The 27,525-nt window shown below is 29.4% G+C and overlaps 1 protein-coding gene across 1 annotated transcript in view; it reads right to left on the reverse strand.

The window, feature by feature from the left end:
- Positions 1 to 18,768, reverse strand: part of LOC129976042 (alpha-tocopherol transfer protein-like) — a 28,513-nt gene extending 9,745 nt beyond the window's left edge. Inside the window, exons 1-4 of the mRNA XM_056089391.1 lie at positions 18,576 to 18,768; positions 13,646 to 13,888; positions 6,102 to 6,298; positions 4,667 to 4,777 (exon numbers count right to left, since the gene is read on the reverse strand). Coding sequence (XP_055945366.1) covers positions 4,667 to 4,777; positions 6,102 to 6,298; positions 13,646 to 13,888; positions 18,576 to 18,705 — 681 coding nt within the window. The 5' untranslated portion in view covers positions 18,706 to 18,768. The remainder of the gene's footprint in view (positions 1 to 4,666; positions 4,778 to 6,101; positions 6,299 to 13,645; positions 13,889 to 18,575) is intronic.
- Positions 18,769 to 27,525: the final 8,757 nt, after the last annotated feature.

A 27,525-nucleotide genomic window follows, 5' to 3' on the forward strand; every position in this document is an offset into this window, starting at 1 on the left:
TTCACTAAAAAATCATCGTATATAAATGCAACATGTACAGGAAAAGTGTTTTGTGCAATCGGACTGAAATTCTTTAAACAAAGGATCCTCTGTAGCGGTCAGCTTTTGAGTTTACGACCTCATATTTATGGTAATCAGTGGGAGCGGTCTCTTCGGAACTTTCTCGCGTACTCTCTAATAAATGTACTTGTGTATTATTGATTGCATACCACTGTCGAAAAAAATTACGTAAAAGCTTATTAATGTGAGATCTTTGGTGATCAGTTGCTGAAATGCGATTATTGCACAAGCAACATAACATCAAATATGCATTTTGGACACCTTTTTATCGATGGGTTGAAACCAAAATTGAACATAGAATCTCCAGAATTGTTACAAAAGTTAAAGATGGAAATTAGAAGAGAGATAAATTTACGGAGGCAGGATAGATATAGCCAGAGGCCATGCGGGAAACTTGATGGGGCTGCTGAAGAGCAACTCCCCTTAGCACGAAGGAACAAACTACACTTGATGACCCTTACAAACAATAAAGAACCCTCTAGAGAAAACGCATATTGATACAGAAGAAGAAAAGAAAAAAAAAAAACATTATATTTTACATTACATATTAAGTTGTAAAATATTAAAAATGCATAAAATACATTAGATGTAAGTTAACTTTTTACATTAGGAGAGAGCTAAAGACAAAAGGGCTAAATACAAGAGAGCTAAATACAACTATTAGGGACAAAATGTCCCTAATAGAGGTCCCTAAATGTCCCTAGCCTTTTACCAAGAGTTTGAAGATTCTTTGACTGTTCTTTGATAGTGAGCAGTCATTGTTCTCTTTTGCGAATTGTTCTCTTATTGAATACGTCGCTCTGCGCGCTCCCAAGGCCCGCACATTTTTTAATGTCCTAGAAGCATGCTTGGCAAGCAATAGGATGCATATATACACATTTTTCATTTGCATTTGCTATTATATTTACATAAAGTATTCGTAAATATTATTATATATTTTATACATGCATTTATATAAGATTTTTTACATTTTACCTAATATTTATTTCACAGGCTTGAATAATACTTTAGAGTGCGATATTTGGTAAAGCATATTCCCTTGAGCAATGGTGTTCAGCATGATTTGCAGCAGTATTTTGTTTTAATACGATAAGGAACACTCTCGAATTTTCTTGTGCTTCGCGTTCCATCTGTTACCGATCGCTCACGAGTTTTCACTTGTTGCGTGTTTTTTATTGCTTCATAAATTACAGAGTTATGATGATTTTAGAAAGTACAAGTTTGCCCCAAAACGTGCTGTCCCAGGCGTGTGTCTTATAGATTTCTTTGTTGTCTTTAATGTGTTAAATATTTACCACTGGTTGCTTATGCATCGATTTAGCAGGAAAAAAACATTAAAAAGGGATATCTCGTGACTTGGCCATAACGTTTAGCCTGCTAAAAACGAGAAATATCGTGACCTGTACGCAGTGTCTTAAAAATGAGTCACAATAAGCTCTGCTTATACGGCTTAGTTCTGTGGTAACGGAGTAGTTGGGTGTAAATAATAATGACTGAAACCAGAATTGGACATGGAACCATATCGACATGCTATCAGAAAATCACTTAGCATATTACATGTATTAAAGTCATTGCATTTGCAAATTATTGCGTTTATATGCTTTTGAATGTACAGATCAACAGGTGGTCAACTCTTCAACGGATTTGATTCAAAATTCAATAAGCATCTACATTTTAGATGCTAAGTTTGTTTATCCATCTAGCTTTTTTAGTTTTGTAGTTGTAGTAAGTTATATTCGGACAGCCAGATAGACAGGCCTCGTCTGAATGGATTTTCTCCAAAATTTGATCGTAAATTTGTTGCAAAAACTACATACCAGATTATATCCTACTAGTGAAAAAGAGTTTTTGAGTTCACTGACAAATGGGCAGAAAATGGGTTTTCTTGGGCTCAAGGAGATCTGAAATGTGGAGATGCCTCAAAATTTCTTCGTCGCATTTTTTAACAATTTCTGTATTTCATTTTTGTATATTTCGTACACAAGAAAGTAAGAATTACTTGTTTCTGTATGCCTGCCTTATCTTTAAAGCTTATTCTCTTGATCTTATAAACAGTCTTTGCATTTATTTATAGCTTAGACTTAAGAAATCCATCCAACACAATTAAACAGCAGTAACAACAGTAAAAAGTTTGAGTTTTTTTGTCGATGGGAATTATCAAAGAAGAAAAATGGTTACGCATACTCTAGTTGTATGTTAACTTCCAAATTTTTAATTTTAATTTGAAATAACGAAAACATATCTAATTTAAATTATGTATCCTTTAGACTATATCACAGACAGGTTTATTAATATTTTCAAAAACAATGTAAAATATTCTTCATTTTATTAGATAAGTAGTACAAAGAACAGAGCTGTTTAAGGCCTCCAAAATAATATGATTGAATTATATAACTATCAAAATCTGAAACTTAAAAATATTTTGCCGGAAAACCTATTATGAGATCAAGTTATAAAAAATATAATTGAACATTTTTGGGAGCATTAGTACTGGAGAACCGGCTGGTCACCAAAGGCGGCTAGTATTTTATAAAAGAGGATTTACTGAAATTAATTTCGCGCCTAATAGTGCTTAGAAAATTTTTATTACACATCAAATGATATTTACTTAAGGAAATACTTCGCGATTGAAGACAGAAAAATAAATCAAATTAAACGGACTAACTTTTTTTTACTTTTGTACTAAAATGTTTCGGCAGCTGCAATTGCTTAAAATTTAGGGATTGAAAAGCAATTTTCAATCTCAAGCTTCATTTATTTTTAACACTGTATGCTGTATTGTCACGTTTAAATAAATAGAAAAATAATCTACGTTTACTTTCTTTCCTTACTTTGCTAATTTTTAAATGCTTTGAACTAAATTTTACTAATTATTTTAACTAATTAAAATAAAAAATAAAGAAGCTGAATAGTTTATTCGCAATATTATGTAAAAACGGTCAGTTATAGAAAACTTCAGAAGCTGCACGCTTTAATTCTTCCGAATGCATTTGTTTATCTATTTAAGTAAATTTGGCAATACAGATTATTTATTTTGGAATAAGTGCAGAATTGTGCGATAATAATAAAGTCATTATCTATGGACTACATTATCTATTTTTAAGCATCTGAAGAAATTTAAAAGAAATTAATTTAGATTATACCAATCAGCTAATGTAACATTTAAAATCTTACCTTATAAAATAGTAATGGCAAATATTCTCCCACATATTTATCTATCTATACTTACATAAACTCAATGTGTGTGTGTGTGTGTGTTGGCGCTCTACAGGCCAGACAGTTTGATCTACAGCTACCAAATTTGGTACATGTATACCTTGAAGTTCGGGAATGTGCACCTGGGGTCCCTTTTTTTGAATTTTTAATTAGAAATTAAAAACTAACTTTGCCGGCAAAAAAAATCTTTTCATTTTCCACACCGCTAAATGAGTAAGGCTTCAGTTTTTTTCCCACACTAATGAGGCTAGGGTTAACATTTTTCGACCTATTATTTTAAACGATTCTGTTTATTTTCTTAATGTTTGATGCATTTAAAATTAAACATTATTAATTAATCGATCTTTCAGATTCATTCTGGAGTACTTTTGAATTAAAATAAAGCAGAATAAAGGAAATTAAAAATGTCTAATCTGCATAGCATTACCCCAACTGGCGTAGAAAAATTCACGCATTTGCGTTACCGTAACTGGTGTTGAAAATTCACGCATGCGCATTGTGTTCTGATTGTTGACAACGGATTCGGACTTGATTTAAATTATTTTTAGGTTAGTTGTGTGCTTTTGTAATTAAATTGTATTTATGTTAGTTACATATTTTTTGTATATGCTTATAGTTTTAAGTATGTCGTTATTTAGGTAGTTCATTTTAACCTGTTTTCGACCGAATATTTTAAACGATTCGTTTTATTTTCTTAGTGTTTGATGCATTTAAAATTAAACATTGTTAATAAACCGATCTGCTCATGATGAATCTGAGAAAATTTTGTTGACAAATTCTTGAGATATTACATAAATTAAGAAAGATATTCTTTAGTGCCCATAAAGTTTAAACGCTCAGTGACTCTGTTTTCAGTAATCATATTATAAAAAAATGCTTTGTTTCAGTAAAAAATATTATTATATTCATTTTAGATTAATCCTTTCCACTTTAATTTAAAGCATAAATTCTACGGGAGCTAACAGAAAATTAGAGATACAGATTACGTTGTGACTGAAGGCCTTTATAATATTATGAGTAAATTGAAATTTGAAGTTTTAAAATATTTTGATGAAGAAGCTATTAAATTAGGAATTACATAAAATATTTAATTATTAAAATTTAAAGAGCATTAAGATTGGCGAACCGGCTGGTTGCCAAAGGCGGCTACTTATCTAATAAATTTTAGCTGCCAAATACTTGTTTCAACGGTTGTCCTCCTCTTTTTATGATCGATCAATGTGCCATGTATAATTTTATAATTTATCAGTAGCGGATACATTTCTCATGATTGAATTGGAATGTCATGGAATAATTGCTGCCATGAGCATTTTCGGTCATTAATAATTGCATTTTCTGTATTATCCTCAATAAATGCATGGATTTTAATGAAAGTAATGTTCATACGCACCCTTTCTCTGAGTTTTTTGGAGAGTAAAGGCTTGATGGCTTGATAGGCAGAACCGAAGTAAAATGGTTCATGTACTGCATGGATTCCGCAGATTCGACAAGGCATCACATCCTGCGTCAAGAAATTTTTTTTAATGATTGATTTACATATGATGCCTTTCTACAAAATATTAAACTTAAAACAAAGTCAATGAAAAAAAAGACACAAAGAGGATATATTTTCGTAAATCCAAACAATTTTCTTAACTTGAAGCTTCATTTTTTTCAATAAATAGCGCTACTATTTTGTTATCTATTCGGTAAAAAAGCCTTAATTATTCAATCACCTGTATTCTTTCACGTGCTACTTGTTTATGTTTCATAATGCATATGTCTCGTGTGATATTCATTCATATGTGGAAGCAATCTTCTTTTGTTTGGTTCGGATTGCTTATAGTTCTACAGAGTAGGAGAACTTCAATTTTTGACAAATTATTGAAACTTCTTAAAATGAAAATTTTTCCGAATGTTTTGATGCACTTAATTGAATTTTATACTTCTAAACTTTTAAACTTCACTTGGTCCATGCAGGTAAAAATGAAAGTTTTTAATCAATTTTTCTTCCTCATTTTCTGATGTGCTGGAGGAATGACATTTTGTTCATTTGTGATTGTTAGATTACTATGCATCATTTTAATGTATTAAGAATTTATTATATATTAATTATCAATTAAATTAAAATTTAATTCCATATCGTAGCACCATATGGTATTATTTTGGACAGACATAAATTTCAAGATTTTTTTTAAAGAATGATAATCAAAATGTTTTTTCTACCTATTATGCTATTAAAATGCGCTTTTAAAACTTAATTTATTAAGCTTTTATATCAAAATAAAATTTTTGATAGAAGTTAGAATAATTACAAAAAGATTACACTGATTCCATTAACATCTCAACAGTTAATTAAGTTGGTTAATTGATTAATTTGTGGTTGAATCAAAATAACAATGCCTTCATATAAAGGGGGGGGGTCTCTATTTAGATAGTGAAGTTAATCCTCTATTAGTTAGTTGTAAAATACATGAATAAATAGATCATTGCTTTAGGACTAATCGAGAACTGAAAAATACAAATTTATTGTTGGATTTATCGGATTTAGAAAGCGATTTATTTTATAGATTTTCATATATCATCTTGTATTAATTTTAACAAGTCATAATATTAGAATTAGAGTTAGCCACAATTTATAATATTTTTATCAAGTAAAATTCTGTCTTGTAATCTGTAAGTAACTAGTGTATGCATATCATTAGTTTTTTTTTAACTTTAACTTTATTTTTTTGTTACATGAATTTTGGCTGTTCTAATGAGGATGAATCAAAAATCTGTTCGATAAAAGCAGTGCAAAATCTAAATAAAATATAATTTTTGACAAGATTGCTGATTATTATCACCTGTATGCACCTGGCGACACTGCTAACAAATGATGGGTTTATGTAATGCCTCAGTTTGCGCCATGTCATGCCTTGCATGTCGATAATAAGACGACTGCCACAAACTTGCGAGCCATCTGTCTCCATTCCAATTTCTGCACTGATAAGAGATGCGGCGAAATGCTGCTCGACAGTAAAGGAGTCAGTATCAAAAGATCCTGCAAGAAAAGATTCGCATTCAAAAGGAGAATTAAACAACTAAACGTTTTTACCTTTATTGAAGAATGAAACTGATATTTTTAAAGTTTTGCAGTTGTATCAAAACATTGTAGTACCACCTCTTTTGAACATATTAAATATCAGACGAGGTTTTGCACATGTAGCGATAATGATATGAAATCTCCATAAGGTAATTTGACATCATTGTGTTAACATGAGGAGCAGGTCGAAGCATCATCAACTAAGGAGTGTGACTTACGCAATCCCACATTATCACATATATTTGACAGCGATAATTCTAGTATAATAACTCTTAAAGTTATAACAACAATGAAGCTTGACAGTTTATCTTATCAAGATTTCACATTTCTATCTATTACTACAAGCCCAACACATGCATTTCCATTTTTAACGGTTTATATAGTCCCAGAATAACAGGTTTGTCCTTGTCAGTCCCAGAATAACAAGTTTGTCAAAGTCCTTGTACAGTCTATCAAAAAATAGTCTGTCCGGCTATTTTTTTTTGTGGACTGTACAAATTAAGGCTAATAGGAAAAAAAATATATTATTGAATCTGAAAATATGTTCTAATTAAAAATATACAGCGGCATTCTCAGAAGGGTTCAATTATATATGTATAATATTCTAACTTTCCAATTGCAACCCTCACTTTTTCATCGTTTCAATTTTTCTGAATGTTGAAAAGTCGCCAAAGTATTGTTTGTAGAATAGAATGTTAGTCAAATCAGTTAAAAGAACCTGGAATATGCAGGGAAACAAATTTAGAGGCGTTACAATACATGTAAACGTAGAAAATAGGTTCCTCAATTAATATTTTCCACCATTCTGGTTTCCAAATCAGCCGTAGGTATGGTAACTTTGCTCTAAGAAGGAGAGTTTATTTTTTTAAGTTCACCAATGAGAGTGACGAAATATGATTTAATAAGAATTTGAAACTCATACTTTTATGTAATTTTCTTTGTTTGTATATTATTTTATTTGTATTTTCAAATAAAAAAAAGTTTGGTTAAATAGTATTTTTGGCACATATCCTTTAATAGAAATCAAAGTTTTTTTTAATAAACTTAAATATTAAAATTAATGAAACAAATTGAGTACAAAAAATTTTCCATTAGTTGAAAAATAAAAGCAAGTGTTTATTTCCTAAAACATTCCTACATAAATGAAACTTAAAACAAAATAAATCTGGCGATTTGTACGTTCAAGTTTCCGCCAAACGATACTTTTTAAAGATTTTTTTTATACTTAATCTGTTTTTATCAGAAAGAGTAATAAATAAAACCAATTAATACGTGGAAACATTTGTAAGTTTTTTTTTCTTTCATTTATTAGAGACCACAAAAATCATTTCTACTACTGTAATTGGCTCCTTTTTGCCCCAGAGAAACTCCATTTGGCATTTAAATGGAGAAGAATCTATATCGATTTTTTTCCCTCAGCCTAGCATTTATTTCCAAGACAAAGGAAGACATTTTAATCTAAAGCAACGTTTAAAAGAAATGCTTTGTTTACAGTACAATTTTAACGATATTTTAAAATGATTTTTGGGAGCGAATCTTTTTCTAAAACTGAGATGCTCCCTAAGGAAAGTGAAAATCATGCTGTTTGGAAAGTTTTTGGGTTTTGTTACATATTTTAAAATGCATTAAAAAAATAAAGAAAAAATTTGCAACAATGATATTTAAGATTTTGTTTCTGGTACCAAAATTTTTATGAGTTTCTATTCAAAAAACTTTAACGTTTGAATTTAAAAATAATTAAAAGTATAAAATTGACTCATACTTTTTTCAAAAATCATAACTTTTGTCTTTTTTATTTAATACTAGCCGCCTTTGGCGACCAGCCGGTTCGCCAATCTTAATGTTCGTTAAAATTTTAATAATTAAATATTTTATGCAATTCCAACTTTAATAGATTCTTCAGCAAAATATTTTAAAACTTCAAATTTTGATAGTCATATAATTTACTCATAATATTATAAAGGCCTTCAATCATAACGTGATATGTATCTCTCTAATTTTCTGTTACCCCTCGTAGAATTTATGCTTTAAATTAAAGTGTAAATGATTAATCTGCAATTAATATAATAATATTTTTTACTGAAACAAAGCATTTTTTTAAATAATATGATTACTGATAATAGAGTCACTGAGCGTTTAAACTTTATGGGCACTAAAGAATATCTTTTTTAATTTATGTAATATCTGAAGAATTTGTCAACAACATTTTCTCAGATTCATCATGAACAGATCGATTCATTAACAATGTCTAATTTTAAATGCATCAAACACTAAGAAAATAAAATGAATCGTTTAAAATAATTGGTCGAAAACATGTTTAAAAAAAACTATTTAAAAAACGATGTACTTAAAACTATAAGCATATACAAAAAAAAGATATAACTAACATAAATACAATTTAATTACAAAAGCATGCAACTAACCTAAAAATAATTTAAATCATCCGTTGATAATGGTTGTCATGGCAACAATCAGAACATAATGCGCATGCGTGAATTTTCTTCCCCAGTTACGGTAACGGAACTGCGTGAATTTTTCTACGCCAGTTGGGGTAACGCTATGCAGATTAGACATTTTTAATTTCCTTTATTCTGTGTTATTTTAATTCAAAAATACTTCAGAATGAATCTGAAACATGGATTCATTAACAATGTTTAATTTTAAACGCATAAAACATTAAGAAAATAAACAGAATCGTTTGAAATAATCCGCCGAAAAATGTTAACCCTAGCCTCATGACTGTTGGGAGAAAAAAAAACTGAAGCCTTTCTCATTTGGCGGTGGGGAAAATGGAAGATTTTTTTGGCGGGAAAGTTAGTTTTTAATTAATAATTAAAATTCTAATTAAAATTTAAAAAAAAAGGACCCCAGGTGCACATTCCCGACCTCTAAGGTATACATGTACCAAATTTGATAGCTGTATGTCAAATGACCTGGCCTGTAGAGCGCCAACACACACACACACACACACACACACACATACACACAAACACACACACACACATTGAGCTTTATTATAAGTATAGATTTTAATAGTAATAATAAAAAAAGACAAGAATTATTGTCAAATGTCCACTCTGGTTTGAAATATATATTGAAAAAAATGGATCTTTCATTTAGCATTAGGAGTTAAATGTATATAACAAAAATGTATATGTATTCGAATTATTTTAATCTGAAAATTTTGGATATGCATTCAAATTTGAGTATTTTGAAAAAAAAAATGAGTTTTTAATTATCTAAATGAGACTACATCTCTGAATTAAAAGCATTTCATACTCTTACTAAGAACATATTTCGGTAGCTATAAACACTTGCAGTTTCAATGTGCAATAATCAATTTCGGAATAAAGTGTAATATCTGGGTAGTATCTTGACTAATTGTACAAATACTGATATACACAATTTTCTTGATCAGTTTAGCTGCATATAGTGTGTTTCAAGCGAGTCACTAACTAAATATTTATACTTATGATACTGGATATTTAGATAGATCAATTTCAGAAATTCAAATAATTCGGATTTCATTATTAAGCATTCCTTTCGAATGCAGACGATGAATTTGCCAATTTTTATTTTCCATTCACTTTTATTTATTTATTTTCCCCATTTTTACTTTCTTATATACGTAGTATAGAGAAAATGTAGTAATCATCAAAGCACAAAGATTTTGACGAACCTCTTTGAATTCGAGAAACACATTTTTGGAAAATGTCCGTTTTTCTCTGACAAAGATAACTCAAAAACACTTTAAGCTAGACGGTTGAAATTTGGTATAAGTTCTTTACACCATATTTGCTGACATTTATCAAATTTTGAGTAAAATCGGTTCAGCGGAAATACGTCTGTCCGTATATAAATTAACACGATAATGACTAAACAACGAGAGCTAGATAAATAGAATTCGATACATAGATCTAGCATTTGTAGTGCAAGCACACATCAAATTTTGAGCCAAATCCAACTATGGGTTGACAGTCTGTCCGTCTGTACTTTCAGAAATAAGTAAACACAACTATTCAAAAACGCAGTAACTTAAGTATATCAAATTTGGTATGGCAATTTATGACTATGATTGCAGTTATGTATCAAATTTTTGTTTCAAACGGCTGGGAGAAACGTGCCTAAAATACAAATTCGATTTTCTGTTATTACTAGCCGTATGCCATGGTTTAATCGGCAAATAACTTGCCAAGGATCACACGATAGATTCAGTAAAAAGGATAAATTCACGCCAAAAATGTTACGCCAATGCCTTATTAGGCTTTCTCTGGGATGACAAGTTTATTAGAGAGTATGCGAGAAAGTTTTAGGGAGACCAATTTTGCTGGTTATATGGTAGGAAATGTAAGAAATTAAATTAATCCTTTTCCAGATAAGCGCAGTCAAACTGAAAGTATTTAAGAATTAAATTGTATTGAGAAGGAAATCAGTTTTTGATTTTAGTTTCTTTCAACGTTGATTAATATTAATTTTAGGAAAAGCGGACTCCATTTTTATGATCGGATTCGATTCAAAAACAAATAATTCTTACGCTACTTACTTAAATATTCAAGTTCAAATTATTCTTAAAGTCCTAGAGATCTGATTAAATACAAAACTATTCAGTTCATTCACTTTAGAAGTTAATTTTTTCTAACCTAAAAACTATAAGAACAAAACCAAGCGACTGAATATTTTTGTAATTCAAACAACACCGATTAATTATTTTCAATATGTTTTATGATAAGTCAAAGGATTTTTACCAAAAGTCTAATAATATACGTTATGTAATTTTTTTTTTAGTATTTTCCTTAAACTGTACTGTACGCATGTATGTATATTGTAAACTGGATATTGTACATGATGTTTTTTAGTTAGCAAGTTTTAAACTCTAATGCCCATTCGTTCATTGTTGGAAACTTAATCTTTCCCTGATGAGAACATACATTTTCAGATCGGCTTACATCCAATTCAAAACTCAAACCCCACAATGTGAGTATTGTTTTCTGACATCTACAATATCTAAATACTGAACCAATTTTTCACATTTTGTTACAATCTTAGCAGCTTCACGATAAGCTTTGCTTTTAAATTACCAGATTCTCCCTCGATTTTTTTTTCGCATTTTTTCTTCATCCGATATCGCTGGATGCCCCATTACCATTTTCAAAAAATAATGCAGGGTTAATGCATGCAGTGATTAGTATTCAGATGATAATTAACCATGAGACATTTCCGTTACTCGAAAAAGACAAATAAACCGGGAAATTATTCATCAGTGTTGCCACAAACGATGTGTCTAAAAACAGGATTAACAACTAATATTGTTTTAAATTCATTAGCCGTTAATTAAAGTTTTACTTTTCTTTTCTGTCACCATTTCACCATCAAATGCACTACAAATACTTACTATGACGTAATAACAATTTTCATTAAATATACCAAGCAATGCTGGTAAAACAAACCTCAAATATCTTGGTCATGTGACACGCTATTTACCAATCACAAAGTGAATAAAACATAATATTTACATGAAAAAATTTATATGATAGATGCATTTATTAGTATCAATTGCACAATCCTCATACTAAAAAATAATTAAACAATATTTTGGTCGGCAGGATGCTTTTACAGCAATTAAATCTGGAGAGCAACTTCTTTGAATATTATGACAAAAAAATTACAATAATGGTTACAGTGTCTAGTTAATGATTAATGATACCATCATTAACTTCCGAATAATGGGAAGTACCTCTTTGTAAGACCCATGTAAAGTACTTGTAATTGCTTGTAACAAAATTTATATTTTGGTTGACCTTTAGTGTCCATGTTATTATCGGCAACTATACGATTTGTCAGTTTATCTATTCGTTGATTCGAACGAAATTTAATTTGCGGATTATAATAACGAAGGACTAAGAAAATAAATATGAATGGCCAGGTAAGAATGATACTTCTTAAATTTTTCTTATTCAAATCTTACAGTAGATTATTATTCATTGCAAATTGTCATTCAGCGTGCTTAAATATGATCTTAAAGACGCCTTCAGGATCAGTTATTAGGCAACTGTATTAAATTTAGCAGTTTGGTCTAATTTTGATGAGCTGCAAAGAAATTTAGAGTTTTACTTGAAAAAAGAAAGTTCCGTTTAAAATTAAATTTGAACAATAAGCATAGGGCATTCTAATTGGATAACACTATATGCAAATTGCCAAATTATTAAAATTGAGAACTTTGATTTTTTTTATATGTTGTGCCTGAAAGTGTCTGCGTACAAACGCACATTAAACATTCGAGAGGGAATAAAATTACATTACAGTGACAATATTAATTTAAAATTTTATTTAAAGTTTTTCTTAAATATCAGTAACAATTTCAGAAAGGTAACAGACATTGTTTTAAAGCAATAATAATAATTTAAAATTACACAAAAAATTATCAGAAAAAAGTTTGCTTACATGTACAAATTAAATGGATATTTGCAAATTAATCTTCACTTTTTAGCCTCCATGAACTTTATGTAATGAAAAATCGTCTGCATTTATTTTTTGCCACTAATTCATTTTAATTTAGGTGGTAATGCAACAAATAGAATAAAACAACGTGTTTTGTTGACTGATTTATGTCTAAACGATTGGCAGAGGTTCTTATACATAAAGGTTATCCAATCAGATATTGAAGTTTAATTAACAGTCCATGGAAGCTACTTTTTGAAGAGGTTTTTTCATCTGTAAACAAACTTATTTTGATTACTTTTTGGATAATTTAAAATTATTATTAGTATTACTTTAAAGCAATGTGTGTTATATTTCTGAAATTGTTATTGATATTTAATGAATTGTTTAAGAAATATTTTAAATAAAAATTAAATTAATATTATCACTATATTATACTTTTATATTCTTTAGAATATTTACTGTGCGTTTGTACGCAGAGATTTTATGGCAAATGCATCTTATTTTAGGACAGTGAGGCTGGTGACCATTGATGATTAGGTAGGGCTCGAGAGATTTCATATAAAAGCAGCACAATGGTTGTGGCTGAGTGACTTTTTGAAAGATTTTTGCCTTGGGGGTTCCTGAGTTCTGAAATTCTTCTCGAATATGGAGGGTGGTGCAGACAGGTGATGATAGAGGTCTTGGGTTTTTTATATGAGACAATAATTTATGAAAGGTGGGCAGCATTTGGCGCTTTATGATTGGTTCTTTGGCTTCTTTTTTATAGATTAACTTCAACATATAGATATAAGATTTTCAATATTACGAAGTTATCCACCATCTCATAACATATTTTTAGAAAGTAGATAAGTTGCATCTTCTTACCTATGAACGATATGAGAATGCCTTCTCCATTAGGTCCCCTTTTAGGCGATATGATTACTTTGTCCGTTTCAAAAACAGATCTGAGATCTTTCGGTAGCAAGTCCGTGACAACCCCGGAATAGCGAACTTTGAAGGCATAATAGTTTTTCAAAGTGGCGAAAGCTCTGCCAACGTGGAACTTCTTGGCTCGGAGGAATCGAAGCAAGAATTCGTCATCAAGAAGAGGACAAAATCCTGGCTCTTCTGCAAAAAAAGAATAAAAAAGAATCTTATCTTCGAATGAAAATGTGATTGACAGATTCTTTTTAGGAACTTAAGATTTCTTAAGGAAGAACAATGCTAATTGGACAAAACGTTTTAAATCTATGTTGCTCTTCAAATATGTCTGATTGAAAAATTTAAGATTTAATTTATTTTTGAAGAAATTTTTTTAGTTTACAATGTTTTTTCATTTCTTTCCAGAGTGCTGAACCTGCGGGTTTGGTTTTTTCAAAACTTTCTATCTAACTCTATTAAAAAAGGTGTTATTTTCCTCTAATTGTCAATTTTAGTTTAGGCCACGAATGCTCTGTATGACAACGGAGAATGATAATTACGAATTAGAGATCTTTGACGTGAATCTAGCATCGCATCAAATTATTATATGTGATGGTTGTTGGTTATTATATGTGCAACTGAAATGCGTTACACAGATAATAACCAATCGTGGTTTATCAAATTATGCTTCATAATAAATAATTTCTCCTTTTATATTTTCATGTTGTCGGGATTAGTTCCCCTTCCTAACTCCAGATGGCAGCGCATTCTTGTCATTCGTTGTCTTGAAAGTTATGCAGAAAAGATTTCTTGTCTGCTTGCAGTCAAGAAAAATAGACTTTCACGTGGAGTGTGAGCTATCAATAGCTCGCGAGGAAAAGCAGAACAAATTTATTTTAACGATCACGCGGAAACCCAGCGAGTTTCTTGTGAAATTAGTAGTTTATGAAGAAAATAATTTTTATTGTCTTTATGAAATATTCATAACCATGATATCTAATTGCTGATCGGAAATTGTATAAAAATAAGAAGTGGTTTCATGAATAAATGGATGACTAGTCAAGAAAACTTTTTCCTGATTTTTCTTGCCTAGAATCTTCAATTTTTTTGCAAACAGGAGCGCAGGGTATGTGCTTACGAACAATGCAGAAATACTTCGTTAGAGAAATGTCCCCTATATTCAACACATATATAGTTAAACATTCTGCGTTATCTGATATTTACAATTCTTGCACTACTTTTATAGTATGTTCAGAGAATTAATTAATCTCTTTGATTTTAAATAAAAGAAAAAACTACAGACTTCAATTATGACAAATTGATTTATAAAAATTACTACACACAATGAATGAATTATTTACGTAAGTAAGGCATGACGTTTTTAATGTAAAATGGATCTAAAATTGTAATCAAACCTATCATATTAAAAATTGATGTATCAAGATTTATCTTTAAAAAAAGTATTCATTGTAACTTTAATTTCTGTATAGCGCAGGCTATTATTTTTCCCAAAGAATCAAAATGCTTTGGCAAATTCTTTTTTAAAATTATATAAGTTCCTAACACAATGTCACTGTATCTTTCCTGATTTCTGCTTTTCTATTCGGGGCCCAATGTTGCACTTGCCATGGCTAAGACAAAGAATTTTGATAATATATAAAAATTTATTATTTTCTTGAAATTATGAAGAATAAAAAAAAAACGTTAAAGAAATTTAAGATTGTTTACTCAAATTAAATTTCACGAGCACGGACACACGCGCAAACACATAGTTGCCGGTCATTTACTCAGAACGAGATAAATGAAGATTTCAAAAACGATTTTAAGATTCTAGTTGTATCATAATTACATTAAAGGGATTTTTTTTTAAAATTTAAGGATATTTTTAATTATTTTATAGTCCTTTTTGAAAAGATTTCTGATCTATTGTCCTTCAGTTTCAATTTCCAGAAAGTAGCACCTAAAACAATTATGAAATGCCATTCCGCGACTTATAGGTTGGGAACAACCATTCTAGAGCATAAGGAAATGGCTGGAAAATGGTTATGAAATCCCCTTTTTTTATGGAAGTTCTTTTAAAGAAATCACATTATGAAAGTTGTTTATTAAACATTGTTAAAGTGAGAGTGTCATCGCTTTTTTTTTCTTTTTTTTGAACGCATTGACGACATGAAAGGGCATCTTCCACCTTGAAAAAGTGAAACTGGAACAGTCCTTGACCTGCCGCAGCGCGCAAAACAAATGAAACTGATCACGTTCTGAAGCAACGGTATAAAATCAAGGTCAGCAAAGTCAAGCTGTAACAAACTGGTCTTCAACAGACAATCACGCTCATATTACACGTTTTTGTTAAGAATGAATCCGAAAAAAGAAAGAATAAAAATGCTTGAAAAGTAGTTTCGATTTTCTTTTTTTTCTGGTTGTTCTATAGACTATAAATAAATAGAAACTTTATTACAAATATTTCAAAATAGGTTTTTAAGCATACACTTGGCTTTTTTTTTAAATGATGTATTAATTCGAAAGATTATTGAATTTACCATCTTAAATAGAGAAAAAAAACCTGGAAGACAAAGGGAGATTCCTTTACTTCTAAGTTATTATGTGGCAACATAAATTGTTGACGTTAGAAATAGTCAACATTAAGGCTTGAAAATCGCTTTTCAGTCCCTAACTTTTAAGATATTACAGCTATCGAAAAACTTTAAATACAAAAATTATTCGTCTTATGAGGCGCTTGGCTACTTGGATTTATTTTTCTACTTTCAATATTTCCTGTTCTCAAAATCTAAATTAAATCCTAATTAATTTCCTAATTTTTATCTTAATTTAGCCAATATTAACCATTCTAAAATATACTTTCATTTCCTGATTCCAATTCCACCTTTTTTTTATTTAATTAAGGCAATAAAAGCTCTGTAAAATTGCTGAAATCGACAAGTTCCCAAATTCCGAGTGAAGAGATAAAAAATTGGTTGATTAAAACTCATTCTTTTAAAAGATCCCTAAAATTCTCTTACCTAAATCGGCATGTGTAAAGAAATCCCTATGAGAATCTCACAGTATATAATCATGGGGATAAATATTTCTTTCACTCTTTCCTCTTTGCTCTCTTGTGTCATTCTGTGTTGACGTGCCTCGTCGCTTCTGCTTGTACATAAATTATGCCTCCTGGGAAGTCGTCGAAGGATGCCCGGGAGTTCGCCTCCCGGGAAGAATTAAAAACAATGTTTAAAATTACAATAGTGCCTTTTCACTTCGACCACGGAACTACTTTAATATATTATATATATATATATATATATATATTGTTGAACTCTAATGTAAAAACCTCCAATTATTTTCTTGTTCACTTGGATTACTTCTTGCTCATCAATTGGATTACTAATTATTGCCATTTTAGATAAAAGAAGCATTATTTTAGATAAGTTTTTTTAAACAATACCAAGAAATCTAGATAAAACGATATTCAATCTTAAAAATTTGTTATACTTATGATAAATGTACCTTTTGTTACAAAAATTAAACCATTCTTTCCTGGTTTACGTATTTAGTCTTTTGAAAAGAGTAAGTAATAAGAATAACTAGCAATAAAAAATAGGTAGGCGATCTATTTTTATTGGTTTGAATATAAGCTACATTTAATGTAAAAAATAAAACAGATAATTAGTTAGTTCTAAAGGTATCAACTATCTTAACCCTCACAGACCGAAATTATTAGTTTTATAACATAAAAACATCCTTTGTGAAATACTTTAAAAATTATTCATTCACAAGATTAATTAATTAAAATTATTCTTTCTCTAATTATCTGTATCTATATTATGTTGAATCCGAGCCATTTAAGTTCTTTCAAATCATCTCTAACGGAATAAAAACAGATTACTCCGTTGATGCCAAATAACCATACAGATCTCTAAAAATTTATAAAAATTTATTTTTGCAGCAAATTTAGCTATCAATTCATTTTATGTTTCGCATTATTTTTATTACTTTTATAAAAAGAATTAATATCAAGAAAATTGCCAGCTAGTCGCAGACGATAAGTTAATAATTTTTGGAAAGAAAAACTATGTAAATGCAATGATTTTTTAAACAGTCAATTTATTTAAAAAGTAAAAAATAAAAATAATTTAAAGTTTTATTAATTAAAATAGTTTTTTTTAAACTAATCGATCACTGAACGTTTTGATCAATATAACATCTAAATCATTTTGTTAGTAATTCTTACTTAGATTAAACAGGAAAAACAACTTCGATAGGTTTCTTTAAAACGGCTGTAAAAAAATCAAATATGATTATGTAAAACGAATAGAAATAAGTTTTGTTGTAAATTACAGAGACTGAACAATTGAACCTCATGACAGTTAAATTTAATTAACAGGAAAAAAAAATAGAAAATTTAAACTAAGCAGTTTCGTTTCTTATTTTTCTTCCGTTCATTTATCGTGTTACCTTCAAGCTACATTTGACATTTCATTCTGCCAATCATTTTTGATGAATTGATTTGTTAACGGCATTGAAAAGGTTTTAAAAAAATAATGATTTAAATTATAAATAATTATAAATTTGCATATATGGATATTTCTTTTCAATAATAACACAATCTGGACAGTTAAAAATATCAATTTCAAATAATAATAAAATAGAATAATGCAAATTAATTAATAATTATATTAAAGTAGAAAGTAAATTTACAATATTTTAATTGGATTTGTTTCAAAGAATTAAAATTTATAAACAAGTAATATATGGTCTAAAAAGTGTGGGCTAATTTTTTTAAAAAAATAGAAAACTATGCAAAAAAAAACCAAAAAAAAAAACCAATTTGGTTGGCTTATAATGAAATAATTTATGAAATTAAACGAAAAGATTGCATGAAATTTAAACTGACCATTAATAAGCACTTTAATTTCTTTCAAACTTCTTTGTCTAACTTCTGCAGTTTCACCAAGCTCTTCCCGGGCTACCCTTTCGATTTCGGGTGTCGTACCCTTCAGCCAGAATGGCAGGGGTGGCATCATGCTTGCGAAATAAGACTCTCAGAATGCTTCACTCTGTAGAATTATCATCGGTGTAAGCAAGCAATCACTTAGGAACAAGCAATGGATATGGAAGAAAAAGCCTTTCACTCGTTCTTCTGACGTAACTACAAAAGCGAGTTTTTTTGGGGCCTAACCTTGGCAGTTAGTGGTTGTTCTTCAATGCCCCAAAGGTCCAAAACTAAACACTAGTTATAAGATCATTAACAAGAGTTGAAAGTCAGGAGGTTAAATCTAATAAAGCATTCTTATGCCATACATTATATGCGGAAAAAAGTCTTTAAATTTTAATTTGTTGTTGATATGTCTGGCTTTGTGGCTATTAAGATACATTTTAGAGAATAACTGGAAAGGGAAATCAGAATGTTATGTTGAAGATAGGCCATTATTTAACTACTTTTTTCAGCTTAAAGGAAATTTTTAATGGATCTCTAGACAAATTTTGAAATTGGCATGTTTAAAACACGCACTTTGGCTCATAGCTTTCTTAAAACTAGCCGCCTTTGGCGACCAGTTTGTCCGCTAAGATAACTACAGATTGCAAAGTGTACGAATATATTACGAAATAAAAGTGGAAATGAAAATCCTACAACTGATTAAATGATTGGCAAAATCCGGGTTTCGATGTTTTCACGGAGAATTTGAATTCTATCATAACATTTAAAAACATTATTTTAGATAGAGTATCAAGTTGAACTAAAAATATTATTAAAGTTAAATGAAAAATTGCACGAAAATTACATAATTAAAAAAGGAAATTTTGTTTAGTATTAAGATAATACAAAAAAAATTATATGATAATTGTTTTGAAAGATATGAGTACCAATTTTCATAGATAATTACGGTTAGACTACGTTTACGGTTAGATTTAAGATACGGACGGCAAAACTGAAAACGTTTCGGGCGATTTCTCGCCAAATATAATCGTGACAATTTTTTTATTGCCGTTTTGAGCCTTTTATGAGCATTTCTGGTACACATCTAAATTTGCAGACATGTAAAGAGTTTTGGACGATAGACGTACTTGGTTAAAAATCGTATGTTAATCTTGTCGCACCAAGATTACTTACTTGCCATTCGAAAGTTAGTAATAAGCTCGATTTTTGTGGCACGTACTTTAGAGTTTTATATATACACAAATTTTCATTTCTACTAGTTATTTTCATTTCTTAATTTCTTTCAGAATTACCTGTTAATATTAATTGTTCTCAACTGTTTTTCGAATTCCTATGGAATACTCAACTTTTGATTGCCTAATGATTGTGTTATTTTAGAACAATGGCAGTGATCTTATCAATGTTTCGTGGCAAAGGTCTGCATGTTAATCTTTTGACCTTTTTTAAAACCAATAAAAATTTATACCATTATGTATTCATGAATTTTATACCATTATTTATTTTATATTTTTATAATGGTTCATTATTTTATTTTTCATTTTACATGATCATTTTGAAACTGATTTTATGTTTTGCATGAAATAAATAAAAATTTATTTTGTTCTATATGGTTTTTATATTGGATTTTGTACTATAAAACTTCATGCATCAAAACATAACCTTGCAACTATTTTCTATTTTAAATTAAAATAAAGAATTGTAATAGCTATAACAGACACATCAACATAGAAATTTCATGTCAAATGGCATATAACAAGCATGAAGAAGTGATTCTATATTTTCCATTCATTTCCTTAGAAAATGAATGGAAAATTCCTTCCTTATTAAATTAAATCTGAAACCATTTTTTAAATATATTTATGTCACTTGTTTTTGATTTATCATGTTTCCATACTTGTGAAAATATAGACTTACAAACAATCAACAACTTATTGTTGGATTTGGCTTAAAATAATCTAGCTCTCTTTATTATCATTTGAGAACATGATACTGTTTTGGCTTGAGGTTTTCGAAGCGATTTAAAGGCAACAGATTGTTGAAGCTTCAAAATGTGTATGCAACAAATTATCCTTTTTTTTATTTTGGAGTCGGCTTTCACAGTATAGCTTTTGAAACATCTATCGTCTGCTAATGTAATTTTATTTTGGAGTCGGCTTTCCCAGTATAGCTATTGAAACATCTATCGTCTGCTAATGTAATTTTATTTTGGAGTCGGCTTTCCCAGTATAGCTATTGAAACATCTATCGTCTGCTAATGTAGTTTTATTTTGGAGTCGGCTTTCACAGTATAGCTTTTGAATTATCTATCGTCTGCTGTTGTAATATTTCCTTTGGAAACTCACGGGACGTTTTTTAAAAATAAACCAAATGAGTTAAAATATTGTTTGTTGAATCGATAAATATTATTGGTTCATGGATAATTTCAACTAATTAAAATGAAGTTATTAGAAAATGATCCAGAAATTTGTCACCTTTGGCGATTTATCGCCAACCACAGTTACAATTTGATTTCCAAATTATACATTCTTTGAATTATTATGAATTGTCTTACTTAATTTAAGTCTTTAACCAGTTTAAACCGGTTTGAAACAATCACGAGACTATCAGATTAAGCATGATTCGATATTTAGAAAAACGATGGATTTTTTTTCATCTCAAAATCGGACGAGCTCCAAAATTTTGTTTGCCAGCTAGAAAAATTGAAAGTGAATGTTTAAAAAAATTTATAATATATATATATATATATATATATATATATATATATATAGAGAGAGAGAGAGAGAGAGAGAGACCGATAAAAAAGTCTCGTGATTATTTCAAACCGGTTTAAACTGGTTAATGACTTAAATTAGTTAAGACAAATAATAACTTAAAAAATAATAATGTTCTCACATGATAACTTGAAATTTAAGATAGTAGATTTCATTAAAAAATTTTTTTGTGGTTATTTTGTTAACTTATATTCGAACAGCCGAACGAATGAGTTCCCACTGAACTGATTTTACACAAAATTTGATAGAAATCTGAAAATTTAGTGTAAAGACCATATACCAAATTTCGACCACCTAGCTCAGAGCGTTGTTGAGTTATATTTTTCACAGTTGGACAGATAGATGGGCTTTTCCAAAAATAAGTTTTTCGAACTCAGAAAGTTCTAAAACGTGGAGATTCGTCAAAATCGTGAACTTGATTTTAATACTTTAATTTAAATTTTTATGATAAAACGTTTCTTAAAATAAGTCTATTTTTTTTTATCTTTTTTTGTTTTATTTAACTAGTCCAAGACAGAATTTAAAAATGTTTTTGAGAAATATAATGTTACAGTTAAAGGAAATGAGACGTTACGGACAATGAAAATAGTTAAAATAAGAGCTGTAATTAAAGAGGATTTTTTCCAAGTAAATAATACATCTGTTATAAAATTCAGGACGTATAAAAAATAGATTTTCTTCTAGAGCATTTGTCTTCTTTATAACAATTATTTACAAAAGTAAAATCATCCAAAGTTAGCATTACATGTGGTTAAATGTTCAATGATTACATATCAAATTGGAAATAAAAAATATATAACATGAAACTTAAAATTTTAAAAAATAATTGGTATTTTTCATTATAATTAGCCTCCTAAAAATATACTACAGCTCAAAATTTTAAAAAGTTGGTATAAAAGAAAAATAATGCTTGTAAATATAACAATATGAAATTTCCTAAGATAGCAATAAAAGGAATGTTATTTATAAATGCCGACATTAGAAAAAGGACGGAGGGGCTGTAAAATTTTCTTAAAAGAATTCATTATATCATTTAATTACAAGAGATTCCTGTTAACTATATTTTAAAAACGAATTTTCACATTCTGCTTTCCGAAAATGAAATTTCCCCTAATTTATTAGGATAAAAAAAAATCGTTTTTTTTTTAGTGTATAAAATTTATCTTAAATGTGGCTTCATATCTTTTACAAATTATCCATATGCGAAAACCCTCTTACACAAAATAATCTCACGATGCCTAATTCTTTCCCACAGATTTTCACCAACTTTCTATGTGGATGTAGAAACAGGAAACTGGTTCTAATATGTTTAAAAATCATTTCATTGACGTCATTTATTTTCACCACAAATGAAACATGGAGTTTTCCCTTCCGTAACTGGCAAAGCCACAAAGTAAAAATTCTAGCTCATAACAGAATGAGAATAGCTGCCATTTTGTTAAATTTTTTTGCAATTTTTACAAGAGAAACAAGTTTACTATCCATATTATACTCTAATTTTAAATAATTATATGAATTCATTTCAATTGCATTAATTGCTTACCACTTATTTGTGTTCAAACCATTGCATATACCATTTCAATATATTCTCTAATACAACAAATCAACTTTTTTTTTCTACCGTTCTCTCCGGATTGTCGTTTTTATTTTTGAGTACTTGTACCATTTTGCGCTACATTTCTCACCCAAACATCACTCTGCATTTATGGCTTACTTTATTTTAAAGACAAAAAGATTCGAATTCATTTAAAATACATAGAATGTATTCTTGATTTTATTCATCTATTCCTTATTTTAATTTCTTATTTATTTATTACTAATTTTATTTTATTCTTGAATTAATTATTTATTCTTTATTGATTTTTTATTCTTTATTTATATTTTTATTCTTTATTTATATATTTATTCTTTATTTTATTTTATTCATGATTTATATATTTATTGCTCCTTTTATTTTATTTTTAAATATTCATTTATTCGTTATTAATTTTATTTTATTTTTAATTATTCATTTATTTTTTATTCGTTAGTTTTTAATTATTTATTCTTTATTAATTTTATTTTATTCCTGAATTATTTATTTATTGCTTATTAATTTTATTTTATTATTAGCTTATTTATTTATTCTTTATTTTATTTTTAATTGATTAATTATTTTTAATTAAATTAATTTTATTTTTTATTAATTTTTTACATATTTATTCTTTATTTAATCTTGTATTTTGTTCTTAATTACGGTATTAGTTCTTTGTCTTAACAAGTGGAAAATAACAACTGATTAATTTTAGCATAAATTTAATATTTTCTTTTCTAAGGGAACAAAACTTCTACGATATTTAAACTTGTCTCTCGCAATTGAGTTTTAAATCAGCGGGAGTGATTTTTCACGAAACTTCCTCTATACTCCTTAGCAAAGAATTTATTTCCTTCTTCCGCATAAAACTGTGAACATCATTGGTGCTTAGATTTTAATATTCATGCATGAGTGTATGCTTCATATCATACTAAAGAAAAACTACATGCCATTGTCGAGCAATATCTAGAAAAAAAAAATTGATTTTTGATGTGAAGCTTGTGTTTTTATGGAATTTATCAAGAGATCTTTAATCAGTTGCTAATTTGCGATTAATACACAAGTACTAGAAAATCGAATGTGTGTTTTGGACAACTTTTTTCCAACCGACACAAATCAATTTGATAAAAAACTGTAATTGTAGCCACAAGATCACAATTGTAGCCACAAGATCCAATTTTCTTTATTTATTTAGGTCATTGCATTTTTGAGTCATCGCATTTATACGTATGTGAAAATACAGACAAACAACAGTTCATCCATTTGACAAATTTGGTTCCAAATTTTATTTGAATCTATACTTTAGATTCCAAATCCGTGAGCTAAATTTCAGTAATCTAAGTCGTTACATTTTGGAATTGTTGCATTTATATGCATGCAAAATTGCAGACCAAAATTGCAATTGCAGACAGATAGTCGATCCCTTAATGGATATCATTTAAAATTTGATAATAAATTACATTTTAGATGCCAACCATGTGTACCACATTTTATCTCACTATTTCATTAAATTTTTATAGTTTTCGAGTTCATTTGTACTCGAACATGCAGATGAAAGACTTCCTTTAAACGGATTTTTTTCAAAATTGAAAATAATTTGGTGTAAATCAAAACTAAATTCTTTCCTATTACTTCAAAGCGCTTTTGAGGTATCATGTTCATCGACAACTATGATTGCAGAAACATACTTTTGGAAAAAGGGGTGTCAGCTCAAGTGTCGTCCTCTTCATCTGATCGCGATTCTAAATTATGAAATCCGTCCCACAATAGCCCTAATGTTGCTTTAAAACGGGACGTTAATATAACTAAACTAAACCAGCTCAAAAAGCTTTAAAACTTGGGAGTTTCCTCAAAATTTGTTGTCAATTATGATATTTTTTTGTATATTACCAGATAATAAATAAAAAAAAGATTTTAGAGTGACACATGTAATATCGTGTTTGTCAGTCGTATACGTACATGAAGAATGTGTTCTTTCAGCATAATGTGTTCGTGAGAGGCTTAGTTTAGTTACACTAACGTCCCGTTTCAAAGCAACACTATTTGGAGCAATTTTGGAACGACTAGAGTAATTTTGAACCGCGGTCAGACGACGAGGACGACACCCAAGCTACCACACTCCTCTCCAAAATTCCACACCACAGCAACAGGAGGACGTTTGGCCCCAACAAATTCAATGTGCAACAGACTCGTTTACACGACGGTTCTTCGGTGGAATTGGGTCTCGAACCTTAAACATTCCGGATAGGATAAACGCTCTCATCACCGCCCATAAGCTAATTTGTGGCATACATCTGCTAATAAAATAGTTTAAATGAACTAAATTATATTTTATGTAACTTGAATCAATAAATACTCCGATGAATTACGAATTTTAAATTTTCACATAGGTGCTCTGCCCTTTGAATCATTTTTAATAAAATATTTTTGAGTTACCAATATTTTAAATAAAAACCGTTGAACTCCAATCAGCTAAATTAGTCACTAAAATTGACTAACTTATGAAATTTGAATATTACTCTTCTATAAAAACTGAAGATTTTAGACAACCGTCTCAAAGAAAATACGCCAGTCTTCTACCAGGTTCTTTCGACAGTGTTTGGCCTATGATTATGAAAACGTTGATTGTTCAAAAATTGATGAATAAAAACTTCATAAATCGGTCATATTTAATCTCAGAAGATAGAAACGTTCATTGGTTTATTTAAAAATTTAAGTTCAAAATATTTTGCAGAATATGATTCCTAAGAACAGATAAGGACTGTAAAATGTAAACTTCATAATTTTTTCATAAATACATTTATTGACTGAAATAAGATATTTTTATTTACACCATTTATATATTTTGAAAGTTAAACTAAAAGCTGAATTTTACGATGAATTCAAATTGTTGCAGAAAGGCTATTAAGGGACCAAGGGAAATTTTTGTTGAATAATTATTTAAGATATTATATAAATTACGAAAATTATTCTGCAGTGCACATACTTCAATGCCGGACCACTATTTTCAGTTTTCATATTAAAAAAAAAGAATTGGTTTTTGTAAAAAATATTTTTATATCAATTGCAGTTTAACATTTTCATTCTAATTTAAAGTTGAAATTTTATGGACACGGACAGGAAATTAAAGAGAAAGATAAATGGTACAATGAGCAGAACTGTTTAAGACCTACATAATAGTATTACTAAATTATATAACTATCAAATTCTGAAGCTTAAAAATTTGTTGCAGAAATGCTATTAAGGGACTAACTTACATAAAATATTTAATCGAAAATTTTAGCGATCATTAATACTGGCGAATCGGCTGGTCGCCAAAGGCAGCTAGTATTAGATAAAAGCCAGAAGGGGTTGCTTTTCTAAAAATTTTTCTAACTTGGTTAAGTTTGTGCGCTCCTATTTTTCTTTTCAAAATTTCACACATGAGCACTTCTTAATATGTAATACAGTCAGTTTAGTTATATTAATGTCTTGTTTTAAAGCAACACTAGGGATAGTTCGTAATTTTGAACCGAGGTCAGATGACGAGGTCGACACCTGAGCTGGCACAACTCCTCTCCAAAATTCTACACCATACCAGTGGGAGGACGTTTGGCCCCGGCGCATTTAACGTGCACCAGACCTGCTTAAACGATGGTTCTTCGGTGGAATCTGGTCTCAAACCTGAAACCTACCGGCTCTGAAGTCGAGACCTTACCACCAGACCACCTCGGCCCCTAAAGGCTAATTTATTTTCCTTCTAGATTAATAGATTATCATTTTTTGTCGGTGATTAACCCAAGAATCATTGAAGCTTTTGACCAAGATGATCTAGAATCCAATCCAATTTCCATTAATATCTTCAGCATCTTCATCAATGACTTCAATATCTTTGAATAAATCCGAGAGATTAGCATTTGAAAGGAAAGTATTACGATTGGATCCATTTTTAATAACCAAGTGTGCGATTCCGTACAAAAAATTTGTATAAATTAATTTGGTTCCGAAATATTAAGACATCTTACAAGTTCTTCAATTCAGGCCACCGCGACCCCAAAAATACGTTGTATGAATGCGTTCATTATACGGCCTTTATTTTCCACCATTTACAAAATGTTTGAAGGCCTCCAGTAGGAATTTGTCCCCGTCAATATGTAAGCGATCATAACTCAAACATTGCATTGAGATTTAACAATCTCAGAAAATCACTATAACTGTAGATTATATATATATAAAATTGGATTAAACATTGTTATTTACTCTAAATTAAATTTACAATGACAGGAAGTTCGTCTAATTGATAAACCCTACATCCTCACATTTCAGACTAAATTAATTTAAAGACTTATGAATTACGTTTACAATTAAAAAGTCAGAATCTACAGTCGGCAAAATCAACACCTTTGATCGAGTATAAGATTCAAGTGAACATTAATTGGGTTCCATTGAAGACGTTTATGAGAAAAATCAAGACGGGAACACACTCAGCGAGTTCCTTATTTTAATACATTTAAAGCTACGATTGAGTCTTAATATCCTCATTCGATTGCAATGAGGAGGCTTTAGTAAAGGGTACAGAATA

The sequence above is a fragment of the Argiope bruennichi genome, chromosome 7 (assembly GCF_947563725.1).
Source record: "Argiope bruennichi chromosome 7, qqArgBrue1.1, whole genome shotgun sequence".
NCBI classification, from domain to species: domain Eukaryota; kingdom Metazoa; phylum Arthropoda; class Arachnida; order Araneae; family Araneidae; genus Argiope; species Argiope bruennichi.